Genomic DNA, 14,382 nt, shown 5'->3' on the forward strand with positions numbered 1-14,382 from the left:
TAACTTTCTCATTTTTGCACAACGCCAGCAAATTTGAAGAGAACGTACAAGTCGATTCCAGTGATACCGGCACTTCATTGGGATTTTATTTCAGAAACCCCGAAAGGATGACAGAGAAAGTTGACTTCAGTGGGATTTCAACGCAGGAATTTTTTATCCAGGTTAAATGCCGCTAATCATTTTTTCCACCACGTTAAAGATTGCGTAATACCTAAACACACAAATAATATTTCAAATTTAGGCACAAGACTAGTATATTCGGAGAAGGGGATAAGTCCATTACATCGACCCAAGTGATATTTATTTTATCGACCCCGAAAGGTGGAAATACCGCTAAGCATTTTGACCAGCGAGCTAACAACTCAGCCAAATCGTGAAAATTTCACATTCCTTTATAAAGATCGTTATAGGAACAACACAATGTTTTGATTATAAGACCGAACATGACTTTTTGTAAAATCTTAGCTTTTATAAGGATATTTTAATATGATAACGTCATGTCGTACTTAAACAAACTTGCTTCCTACGTTTCCAGACTCTGCTTAATTAATATCGCGCAGATGTTTATATTAATTTATTAATCTAATAGTTTTATAAATTATAGTCTAAATGTATATTCATAACAATAACTACAAGTATATTGAAATACATTCTAACATATGATCATGAGTTTTATTTAGATACTGGATTAAGGAGATATCAGGAATAAATTTCCTGTCACTAATGCTACATTAGTGCTATTTTTTCCACGCCCATATGTATGTATGTATGTATGTATGTATGTATGTATGTATGTATGTATGCATGTATGTATGTATGTATGTATGTGTGTGTGTATAAAAGTTACACCCATGTTTTTCTTCCAGAGAAATACATCCCCTAGACAGAATAGTTGCTATTATCCAAAAACGTTTCATCCACCTATGTCGAAATATCATCATAGACCTGTATACTCAATAACTCACAAGAGAACACTGACTCTATAGTGAATAAAGATGAAGGACTAACGTAAATGAAATAGACCACTCATTCTTCACCACTAGTTTGATAATTAAGTACGTAGTATGTTAAAATGCTAATCTCTATTATAGAATGTAAGATCAGTTATTTGGAGGAGAGAGTATTAGTCGTACCATAGACCCCAATACTTGTGTTACACTTTATTTTCTTCTGCGCAGAACGATGAAACGCGAACTTATCTTCGGCGGGATTTGAATGCAGGGTCGGGAAATTACCATAGATCATTTTACTCGACGTTCTTCCTATTGTATTAACTCTTCTCAGTAGTACATATATAATAATGTAAATACCCTTTTTACCAGCAAAATATATTTTAGGTAAAGTTTTTAATTTTTTCCAATGGCCAAGATGCATGTCAATAATTCATTCGTTAAGGGTCATGTGAAGTTAAAACTTAGTCATTACTAACCCCAACTCCATTCTAACCCTACACAATAGTACATGGCAAGGTACTCTCTTGTGGGTTAAGTACAGAGGGTGGTATTTTGGCCGAAGTATAGAGGTTTCAGAAAAGGTTAGCCCCAAAATATGTTACATATAAGCCCACTAATTTGCGAACATGTCCTCATATCACGTGAACTAGTCACTCAATCTAAGGGTAAACGCGGAAGAACAGAATCAGAGCAATGGTAGCTGTAAATAAAGTACAGTGAAATCATTGCTGTGTCTATTCCTATATAGATCAGGGATGATTTTGGCTTAACATTTTGAAGTTATATGAATTTATTAAATTCGCTCACAATCATGGACTATTTTCTTTCACAGTCAAATCGATGTAGTGTTAAACAGATCATCACCAGAATTTCTTATTTTTGATTAACACCCTGCTTGTTTCTGCTGTATACTTTGTATGTTTTCATGATGAAAATTCACAGGCGGTCCAAATGTCACTTAACATGTAAAAGCATAATCATCACCTCCACGATTTCTGAATAGGATATATTCACATGATGCAATTGACCTTAGTCTTCAGATCAACCACTATCCTAGACATGCATTGCTAATTTATGGTTTTATTACTATTACATTTAAGTCACGTAGGCACGTTGAAAGAATCCACAAGTCCTATCTGGTTTCCTTGAATTTTAATGGCAATTGCCTCAACTGCAAGTTGAGGTATTTATGTAGAACGTATTTGAAAATGGTTTCTGCGAATATTTTCCTATTAATTTTCATAGATGATAAATATACCCTGCCAGTCTGTGCGTGTCTTATTTAGATACAGTAACATATGGAATATTAAAATACTTCTGTCTAAAATGTTTTAAAGTAGGTGGCATTAAGTGTAGTAACTTTTAAATGATTGCAATGCGCTAATTAAAATTTTCGTGTTTAACTAGCATCAGTTAAAGAGAATATTACTTCTTAGTGCCATTGTTTTGAATCATGATTAAATAAACGGAAATAATTAACTATTAATCATTAGTATGCACTTGCCTTTAATCTAACGAAATCATCTGTATACGTTTGAGTATGTGGGCGTGCCTGTTTACGTGTGTATATGTATATGTGTATATATATATATATATATATATATATATATATATATATATATATATATATTAGTGTATGTCTACGTGTGTATGTATGTATGTGTGTATATGTGTGTGTGTGTGTTTATCGAGACACAATGCCACTGAGAGAGAATTCTGGAGATATGTAGTTAAAAACAGATTAATGACTAATAGGCTCCATTGATGGATAAAAGCAAGGAATACATGTATATCCACACTCAAGTAAGAATCCTACAAATACTAAATTATAGATGGAAGGATCCAACAGTGTAATTGCTGGAATAATGTTCAAGATTCTGGGAGGTTATTTTCTTCAGCGTTGTCAGCTCTCTAAACAATGGCAATTAATTGATGAACGCTTCAAGCATTTACTGAACTACGCCCTGACCTTGAACTTGTTTACAGTTAGCAGGTGTATTAGAGAGTTATAAATAATTTTCCTTGAAAGGAATGTTGGTGATGTCAGACGTAATGCAAGCCTTTGGAATATTCAATCTATAAGGCTATCACCAGTTGAACACGCCTGTCATTTATATCTTATATGCTATGCTAATAGAGAATGGCTATTATATCTCAGCAAGTCTTCAGCAGTAAAATATTGTTGCTGATAGTTTTTGTTCTTGCCTAGCTAGCCACCGTCTAACATCACTGATTGACAAGATCTTTAATAACGACCGTTACTGGCTTCACCTTCAATGAGTCCATTGCCTCGAGGACTATACTGTCAAATGTGTCATCTGCTTTCATACAAAACAGGACTGAATTCGAGCGTGATCCAACTATTATTTCTAGCAAAATTTGTTAGCCTGCAAAGGCAACGTTAACGTGAACATAACGATGTATGAATAGAATATTTCTAGAAAATTCATTGCATTTCCTCTAAACTAGAAGAGGCAATAAATAATGTGTACAAAGTTCAAAAGAGATTTTAAGTTACATTATTCAGCTAAACAAATCTAGTGGTTTATGGACAGCACCTATGATATAGATAATAGATAGGATTTGCGCACAGTTGTAAATATGCATTTACGCATAGTTGTAACTTTTAAGCGTATCAATAGAATTCTTTCCATTAATTATCTGTCAAAAAGTAATTAATTTTCATGTCGAGTGCGTACGTCTTCCCAAGTAATTAAAATTCTTTTATTGTTTCATTTTTGCATTTATTCTATAAGCAATTAGTCAAATTCAGCAACTTTTGATGAACGCACTCTTTTGGTCTGTTGGAGAGAAGTAGCATAAACTTGAAATGACTATCACAGTATATTATTAAGGATGTTCAAACTTGACAAACCGTATATTGTCTGCAGCTTCAGAAGATATCTAAAGTACCCTAGAAGAATTTATGGCAAATATTTCTTTAAATATATAGTATTTGAACTGAAAACGTAAAGACGGACGAAATGCAGTTAAACATTTTGCCCCGCGTGCAATCAATTCTCAAAGCTTACCGCCTTAATAATAATAATAATAATAACAATAATAATAATAAAATAATAATAGTAATAATAATAATAATAATAATAATAATAATAATAATAATAATAATAATAATAATAATAATAAAAACCAAATGTTCTGCTCAATACCACAGATTTGCTTGTCAGTTGTTTGACCTTAACCAGTTGAGCATGTCCCTTAGTGGCTGACGATATGTGCATGTCTGATCACGAGCAGAAGTAGTGGGGGAGCATCATAGCCATGTGTTGAAAGGGATTCTTTGGAGTTTGAATGGTTCACCTCTGGAAACATAGGTGTTTCGTTCAACATCCTAAAGCAACCCTTATTCAGGGACCGTTTGAGCAGGATGGGCTACTCAACCTGAAGAAAATTCTAACTGGGCCCCACCTGCAAGGTCATGTGCTGTTTATCTTGATATGAGATCACCATGTCGCGCACATATGGTTGTGATGCATGTGCCTGGTGTACCTTTATCAGACGGGTAGTCATGATGGGTATATTGGGCTTCGTGTATTTTACACCCCAGTGTCACTTTGATGGCATGAACTGCTCTCTCGCTCAATAATAATAATAATATTATTAATAATAATAATAATAATAATAACAATAATAATAATAATAATAATAATAATAATAATAATAATAATAATAATAATAATAATAAAGAAGATATAAGATCTGCTCTCAGGAGGTCAAGCAAATGGAAGTCTCCAGGAAAGGATAAAATTCGTAACTTCTGGTTGAATGACTTCCCAGAGAGCCATGAACTGCTATCAGAATTTTACAATGATGTTTTGCAACACCCTAGTAGGATGCCTCCTTGGCTAGTTAATGGGTTAAGATTCCTGCTTCCAAAAAGTGAAGGAACAAATGAACCAAAAAACTATAGACTCATAACAACTATGTATAAAATGCTAACATCTGTCCTGACGGAATATACCTATAGCTTTTTAATCGACAGCAGCATATGAACAGAAAGGATGTAAACGTGGATCCTATGGTTGTAAAGATCAACTACTCATCAATAATATGATCTTAGAAGACTGTCACAAACAACACAAAACCTTATCAATAGCCTGGATAGAATGTAAAAAGGCTTTTGATAGCCTACCACATAGCTGGATAAAGAAATGCCTGGAAATGTATAAAATAGCGCCTACTCTGCGAGACTTCTTGTCTGTAAGTATGAGATCATGGAGAACCACACTAACTTTGAACAGTGACAATGAATCTCTAAATGCTGGTGATGTAAAAATTTCATGTGGCATTTTCCAGGGTGACTCACTATCACCACTCCTCTTTTGTTTACCCTTGATACCTCTCTCAAAATTGCTCAATGACGCGCAGTACGGATATAAAATGTTTGATAAAAATATAAATCATTTCATTTACATGGATGATTTAAAGCTCTTTGCAAAGAATGACCAACAACTCAAGGGCTTACTAGCGATTGTCAAAAAATTCAGTGATGGCATCAGAATGCAATTTGGCCTCGATAAATGTGCAAAAGCTACCTGTATCAAAAGAAAAATGACGGAAATATCTAATGTTAACCCTGACCAGCAGAATGTTATAACAAATTAGACCCAGCGGAGAGCTACAAGTACCTAGGGGTAATTGAACGGGACGGAATAAGGCATTCAGTGTTGAAGGGAAGGATCAGGAGAGAATGTTATCGCAGAGTAAGAGCAATACTCAAGACAGTGCTGAATGCGAGGACCGAAGCGGTCAATGCTTTAGCCATACCAGTCGTGACTTACAGTTTCAATATCGTTAACTGGTCCATTACTGAAATATGTAATCTTGACAGAAAAATACAAAAACTGTTGACAATGCATAGAATGTACCACCCTAAGGCAGATACAGAACGACTTTATCTGCCAAGAAAAGAGGGAGGCCGTGGACTTTTACAACTGGCAATAACAATGAAGATTGCTACAATTGGCCTAGACACCTACCTGAAAAACTCTGAGGACTGGGTGTTAAAACTTGTCTCAAAACATGAAAACAAGAAAGCATCATATTCAGTAACAAAACAGGCAAAGAAATATCTAAGTGAATTCCGAATACAACCAATTTCGGAATTAGACATACAAGAAACAAGTACAGAAAAAGCTAAGCGCATGAAAACCCGTGCTAAATATGCGGCCTTAGATATTCTGAATGATAAATGGCAAGAAAAACCTCTCTATGGCAAATACCCAAAGAGAGCGAATAATGCAGATGTTGACAAAGCCCTGACCCATCAATAGCTAATTGCCTCTGGCTTAAAATCTGAAACAGAAGGGTTTATCATAGCAGCTCAAGATCAATGCCTACCAACAAGAAACTACCAGGCCAACATATTAAAGATCAGAAGCAGTCCAACGTGTCGTGTATGCAAGAAACAAAATGAAACCATTGACCATGTGGTCTCCAAGTGCAGTCTTCTAGCGCCTACAGAGTATCTCAACAGGCATGATAAAGCTGCACAATATAGTCACTGGGTAATTTGCTAAAACCTGGATTTGCCCCATGAAAAAAACTGGTGGGAACACAAACCAGCCCCAGTGCTTGAAAATGACCACACCTCACTCCTCTGGAACTTCACCATTCAACCTGACAGAAAGATCGATGCAAATAGGCCAGACATCATATTGAAATACATCAGACAAAGAACATGCCCCCCCTCATAGATATAACTGTCCCAATCGATATAAACGTATCTGTCAAGACCTACCAAAAACTGAGCAAATATAAAGATCTTGAAATAGAAATCAGCAAAATGTGGAACCTGAAGGCTTAAACAATACCTGTTATCATAGGTGCCCTGGGAATGATAGCAAAAGGGGCTGATTGCTACCTAACTCAGAGACCAGGAAACCCCAAGATGGCAGAAATTCAAAAGATAGTGCTCACGAGAACTGCTCATATCCTACGCAAAATACTTTCTAAGTAATCTCAAGGTTTAAAACCAACGTAATTTTCGTTTTTTTAAGACATTCACTAGTACAACCCCCCCCCCCCCAAAAAAAAAACCCCAAATATATGGCACACTAGGCATAACAAAAACATGGACTTCCAACCTGTTGTCTCTTGGGGTCTCTGGGTGAAACTTGGAGCCAACTTGTACAAATATAAAGCAAAAGTCAAACATAGAATAATAATAATAATAATAATAATAATAATAATAATAATAATAATAATAATAATAATAATAATAATAATAATAGTGGCTCTCATGGCTTCTGATCTTAACTGATTGGAAGTGTTATCATGTACATTGTTTTGTCTTGGTATAAAAGATGGGCTAGAGCAAATATTCTGCTCAATACCACAGATTTGCTTGTCAGTTGTTTGACCGTAACCAGTTGAGCATGTCCCTTCGTGGCTGACAATATGTGCATCTCTGATCACGAGCAGAAGTAGTGGGGGAGCATCATAGCCATGTGTTGAGAGGGATTCTTTGGGGTTTGAATAGTTCACCTCTGGAAACATGGGTGGTTCTTTCAACATCCTTAAACAACCCTTATTCAGGGACCGTTTGAGCGGGATGGGCTACTCAATCTGAAGAAAATTCTAACTGGGCCCCACCTGCAAGGTCATGTTCTGTTTATCTTGATATGAGATCACCATGTCGCGCACATATGGTTGTGATGCATGTGCCTGGTGTACCTTTATCAGACGGGTAGTCATGATGGGTATATTGGGCTTTGTATATTTTACCCCAGTGTCACTTTGATGGCATGCACTGCTCTCTCACTCAATAATAATAATAATGATAATAATCATAATAATAATAATAATAATAATAATAATAATAATAATAATAATAATAATAATAATAATAATAATAATAATAATCTTTTCTACTATAAGCAGAAAGCGTGCAATTTTGGGTTAGGTTGCTAGTCGATTACGTCGGCACCAGTGTTTCATTCGTACTCACTTTATCGTCCCTGAGAAGATGAAACGCAAAGTCTACCTTGGCGGAATATGAACTCAGAACGTGACGACGGACGAAATGCCGCTAAGCATTTGCACGGCGTCTGAATGATTCTACGAGCGCGCTGCCTTAAATAATAATAATGATAATAACAACAACAACAACAACAACAACAATAACAACAGTAGTAACAAGAACAACAACAACAATAATAATAATAACAACAATAACAACTACAACAACAATAATAACAATAATAATAATAATAATAACAACAACAACAACACAACAACAATTATAATAATAATAGTAATAATAATAATAATAATAATAATAATAATAATAATAATGATAATAACAACAACAATAACAACAACAATAACAACAACAACAGAAACAATAATAGTAACAACAACAACACCAACAATAATAATAATAACAATAATAGTAACAACAACAACACCAACAATAATAATAATAACAACAATAATAACAACAATAATAATAATAATAACAACAACAACAACACAACAATAATAATAATAATAATAATAATAATAATAATAATAATAATAATAATAATAATAGGGGTAATTGAAGGGAACGGAATATGGCATTCAGAGATGAAGGAAAGGATCAGGAGAGAATGCTATCGAAGAGTGAGAGCAATACTCAAGACAGAGCTGAATGCAAGAAACAGGATCGAAGCGATCAATGCATTAGCCATACCAGTCGTGACTTACAGTTTCAATATTGTTAACTGGTCAATTACTGAAATATGTCAGCTCGACAGAAAAATAAGAATGCACCACCCTAAGGCAGATACAGAACGACTCTATCTGCCAAGAAAAAAAAGAGGGAGGCCGTGGTCTTTTGCAACTGGCAATAACAATGAGGATTGCTACAATTGGCCTAGACACCTACCTGAAAAACTCTGAGGACTGGATGTTAAAACTTGTCTCAAAACATGAAAACAAGAAAGCATCATACTCAGTCACAAAACAGGCAAAGGAATATCTAAGTGAATTCCGAATACAACCAATTTCGGAATTAGAGATAGATATACAAGAAACAAGTACAGAAAAAGCTAGGCGCATGAAAACCCGTGCCAAAACTGTGGCCTTAGATATTCTGAATAATAAATGGCAAGAAAAACCTCTCTATGGCAAATACCCAAAGAGAGCGAATAATGCAGATATCGACAAAGCCCTGACCCATCAATGGCTAATGGCTTCTGGCTTAAAATCTGAAACTGAGGGGTTTATCATAGCAGCTCAAGATCAATGCCTACCAACAGGAAACTACCAGGCCAACATATTAAAGAACGGCAGTAGCCCAACATGTCGTGTATGCCGACAACAAAATGAAACCATTGACCATGTTGTCTCCAAATACAGTCTTCTAGCGCCTACAGAGTACCTCAGTAGGCATGATAGAGCTGCACAATATATTCACTGGGTAATTTGCAAAAACCTGGATTTGCCCCATGAAAAAAACTGGTGGGAACACAATCCACCTCCAGTGCTTGAAAATGACCACATCTCACTCCTCTGGAATTTCACCATTCAAACTGACAGGAAGATAGATGCAAATAGGCCAGACATTATATTGAAAGACTTCAGACAAAGAACATGCCTCCTCATTGATATGACTGCCCCAATCGATATAAACGTATCTGTCAAGACCTACCAAAAACTGAGCAAATATAAAGATCTTGAAATAGAAATCAGCAAAATGTGGAACCTGAAGGCTTAAACAATACCTGTTATCATAGGTGCCCTGGGAATGATAGCGAAAGGGACTGATTGCTACCTAACTCAGATACCAGGAAACCCCAAAATGGCAGAAATTCAAAAGTTAGTGCTCACGGGAACTGCTCATATCCTACGCAAAATACTCTCTATGTAATCCCAAAGTTTAAAACAAACTTTTATTTATTTATTTATTTATTTACTTATATATTTTTATGTATTAGACATTCACTAGTACAACACCAAAAAAAGGAAAAAAAAAACCAAAAAAAAAAAACCAAATATATGGCACAGAACTTCCAACTTGTTGTCTCTTGAGGTCTCTGGGTGAGACTTGGAGCCAACTAGTACAGACATAAAGCAAAAGTCAAACATAGAATAATAATAATAATTATAATAATGATAATAATAACAACAACAATAACAACAACAGAAACAATGATAGTAACAACAACAACACCAACAATAATAATAATAACAATAATAATAACAACAACAACAATAATAATAACAATAATAATAATAATAATAACAACAACAACAACAACAACAACAATAATAATAATAGTAATAATAATAATAATAATAATAATAATAATAATAGTAATAATAATACATTGTTTTGTCTTGGTATAAAAGATGGGCTACAGCAAATATTCTGCTCAATACCACAGATTTGCTTGTCAGTTGTTTGACCTTAACCAGTTGAGCATGTCTCTTAGTGGCTGACGATAGGTGCATCTCTGATCACGAGCAGAAGTAGTGGGGGAGCATCATAGCCATGTGTTGAGAAGGATTCTTTGGTGTTTGAATAATTCACCTCTGGAAACATGGGTGTTTCGTTCAACGTCCTTAAACAACCCTTATTCAGGGACCTTTTGAGCGGGATGGGTTACTCGACCTGAAGAAAATTCTAACTGGGCTCCACCTGCAAGGTCATGTGCTGTTTATCTTGATATGAGATCACCATGTCGCGCACATATGGTTGTGATGCATGTGCCTGGTGTACCTTTATCAGACGGGTAGTCATGATGGGTATATTGGGCTTCGTATATTTTACCCCAGTGTCACTTTGATGGCATGCTCTGCTCGCTCACTCAATAATAATAATAATAATAATAATAATAATAATAATAATAATAATAATAATAATAATAATAATAATAATAATAATAATAATAATAATAATAATAATAATAATAATAATAATAATAATAATGATAATAATAACAACAACAACAATAACATGGATGTGCTACACCGGGTTATCCATTCGAAAACAAAATCTAATCTAATAGCATGTCGTCTGAGGTCCTTGTAGTGACTTGACAGATGACTAGTACAGACGTCTGATAACATATCAGATTTCATTAGATCAATGAAAAACTTGAATACAGATTTAACTTCATGTGGAAAACTTTGGTGATGGTCACATCAAGAGAGTCATATTTCAAGAAGATGGCCTACCACCTATGCTGTTTGTGATTTATATGATCCCCTCACACAGATACTACGAAAAGTGACATTCGGGTACACCTTAAAAAGAGGAAGAAAATTAAATCATCTGTTACATATGGATAATTTATAGATCTTTGGAAGGACCAAACGTGAAATAAATGGCCTAGTGTCAAAAGTGCAGATATTCAGGAAGGATATCTGAATGGAATTTGGGACTAAAATGTGTGGTATGCCTATAATACAAAGAGGCATCGCTGCCCGATGACAAGAAAACCAAGGATATTGAGACGAATATATATAAATATCTGTGGATTTTTGAATGCAACAATATCAAGGGAAGTGAAATGAAAGAAATCTTTAGGTGAGAACATCTCAGTCGAAACACGTTAATTATGGGGAAATCGATTGAAAAACAAAATCGATGGAAAAGCACAAAATCAGGTCAATGAACACAAGAGCTTCTTTAATGGAATACGGTGCAGGTGTTAGGTTGACAAAGAACGAGCTTGAGGAAATGGACAGGAAAACTAGAAAAGTGATGACAATTAACAGGGAGCTACACCCCAAAAGCGTTACCGACAGAATGTATTTCCCTAGAAACTAGGGTTGAAGAGGTCTCATAGAATGCATGATCGGTGTTGTCAACGGGAAGAGCAGTGTAAGTTGGTACGTGGAGGTTACCGTGTGTAGTTCTGCTGGGGATAGCGCAAGTCTGTGTATCACCCACCAGTCTGTCAACGGCAAGCCCCAACCACTTTGCCAACACTTTGGCCAAAATTTTGCAATCTCTATTTAGCAAAGTTATTGGCCTAAAGTTATCAGCAATGCCCCCTTGTTTGGATCCTTTCTCAGTAGCGTCATCACACATCGGCTCAAAGATCCGAGTATTCCCCCATTATACTACCAGTGGCGGTAGACGTCCCCAATAGCTCACCAAGTAAGTCTGGCATATGTATATAAAGTTCAAAGGGGAGACTATCCAATCAAGGAAACCCCTCCTTTGTGCAGCGTGTCACATATATCTTCAGCTGTTTTCGGCATTTCGCAGAACTCCGCGTCCCAGGCCGAAAGTCGCCGCAAACCAAGGTCAGAAGTGAAGTTCACCTCCGCCTCCGGCCCATCACGCGTCCCGTACAGTTCAGAAAAATGCCACTGAAATTCTGCACACATCTGCTTTGACTCGTGTTGTATGTACCCGTCCGGATCCTTCAAAGACCGAATTGTAATTTTAATACCACGTTGCGCCTCGGCCACCCGAGGCCGTCGAAGGGCTTTCTTTCCCTCCTGCTTTAGAACGTGCGCTCTTGTTCTGACAATGCAACCTTCATGCTTGGTGTTGAAGAATTAGTTCAGAACCAATCTCGCTGCGAGCACGTAGGTCGCCATTCCTCTACTGAGTCCCTCTTCTAATTTTCTAATTAGGTCTCCCTCTACTCTAGTCTTCTCTATCGCTAGTTATCTGCTAAATTATAATGCTTCTACTCTAATCGCCCGTTTCAGTGCCCCATCACCATCGGTTGTTGAATACTGCATCCGTCAACATATCGATCAGATAACTTGCTAAGGACTTGTTAAGGGAAGGACGCGTTCCCTGCTATGAAGCCTATCTAGGTCAATCGTACAGATTTCAAATTTGCGGTCTGTGTAGGTGATGAATTCAAATTTTGGGCACCCTATGCTCGTCTACAAAATACCCAATCAGGATAAGATCTGGATGACTTGAATAGTTTTCTCATGTCCATAGTGGAGTTTTCGGGATATACAGTTTGAACATGTCCGTCAGCTGGAAAAGGCTGAGCAAGTTTGCGAAGCTTAAACATCTCAGTTTCCTATCCGCTGTCCCCACTCAATTCACACGTACATCCAAAAGGACGTTCCAATCGCCCACTAACACTAAAGAGCGAAACTTTCCTAGTAAAGCCTTCAGGCGTCTGAAGAAGTCCGGCTGGCCTACACCAGTCGGTGTATACACTGCGACCAGTCTAAAAGCACCGCCTTCGTTATCGCTCACGTCCAGGACCACCGACATAGCTTCCGGGTCCAGGAAGACCGACAGTATCTCGAGATCCAGGCTTTTTCCGAACAACAGTGTCACCCTACATCCCTTTCCAGTCGACAAAGAGATGCGAAAATCTCAAAGTCTTCGATCCTGGTCTCACTGACGACTATTCCATCCAAACTTAGACTGCTTATAGAAAGGCCTTCGACAGCATACCGCATTCATGTATCTTGAAATAGCTGGATATCTTCAAAAGTTCTCCTCTGATTTCGAACTTCCTGAAGCACATGTCAATGTGGAATACGAATCTCCAGTTATACCACTCTAAATATTAATATCAACTGCCCCATTTTCTCAGGAAACTCACTTTCACCTTTAATTTTCTGCATAGCCCTAATGTCCCTAACAAGTGAACTTAACAGATCAGGGTAAGAATATAAAATTGGCGGCAAGAAAACAAGTCATCTATTTTATATGAATGACATGAAACACTATGGCAAAGTCGATAATGAACGTGTAAGACTATTACGCACTGTGAAGGCATTCAGTGATGACATTGGGATGGAATTTGTTCTTGATAAATATGCCAAGGCTACTTTCCCGAAAGGGAAACTGAAGACCTCATATTCAGTGATGTTGGATGTTGACACAGTTATATAAGAACTCGAGCAGGAACAAACTTACAAATATCTCGGAATAAATGAGGGCTCTGGCATTCTGCATGCAAGTAGGAAAAGGAAGACTAAGAAGGAGCTACAGGGGAATTCGAGCAGTCATAAAATCCGAGTTAAATGCACATAACAATATGTTAGCTATAAATTTTTTAGCAGTTCCGGTTGTTATTTACAGTTTCAATGTGTCGAACTGGAATACGAGCGAAATAAGGAAGCTTCGCAGGAAAGTCCGCAAGCTGCTGACCTCCAATAAAATGCACCACCTAAAGACAGACGCAGGACGTCTTTACCTATCCAGAGTTCAAGGTGTTTGAGGCTTGATATGGTTTGAAATCTCCTACAAAACAACCACAATTGGACTGGAAAAATATCTTAAAACATGTAGCGACTGGATGCTGAAGTTCGTTGAAAACCAGGAAAGACGTAAGAAGTTTCATTCTGTTATGAAAGAGAGAAAAATTGTTTCAAGTGAGTTTATGCATAATACCTAAGTTGAACAGCATGATGGAAGTGCAGTAACTGTAGTTGTAAAGATGAAATCAAGAGGAAAGCAAAATGCGTGTGAGCAATTGGCTGATAG

At 36.6% G+C, this 14,382-nt stretch overlaps 1 protein-coding gene across 1 annotated transcript in view; it reads left to right on the forward strand.

The window, feature by feature from the left end:
* Positions 1 to 10,884, forward strand: part of LOC115217613 (uncharacterized protein DDB_G0292186-like) — a gene marked incomplete at its 3' end in the record, with an annotated part of 55,892 nt that extends 45,008 nt beyond the window's left edge. Inside the window, exons 2-4 of the mRNA XM_029787364.1 lie at positions 8,214 to 8,448; positions 10,074 to 10,290; positions 10,737 to 10,884. Coding sequence (XP_029643224.1) covers positions 8,214 to 8,448; positions 10,074 to 10,290; positions 10,737 to 10,884 — 600 coding nt within the window. The remainder of the gene's footprint in view (positions 1 to 8,213; positions 8,449 to 10,073; positions 10,291 to 10,736) is intronic.
* Positions 10,885 to 14,382: the final 3,498 nt, after the last annotated feature.

Source organism: Octopus sinensis, linkage group LG11, assembly GCF_006345805.1.
Source record: "Octopus sinensis linkage group LG11, ASM634580v1, whole genome shotgun sequence".
Lineage (NCBI taxonomy): Eukaryota > Metazoa > Mollusca > Cephalopoda > Octopoda > Octopodidae > Octopus > Octopus sinensis.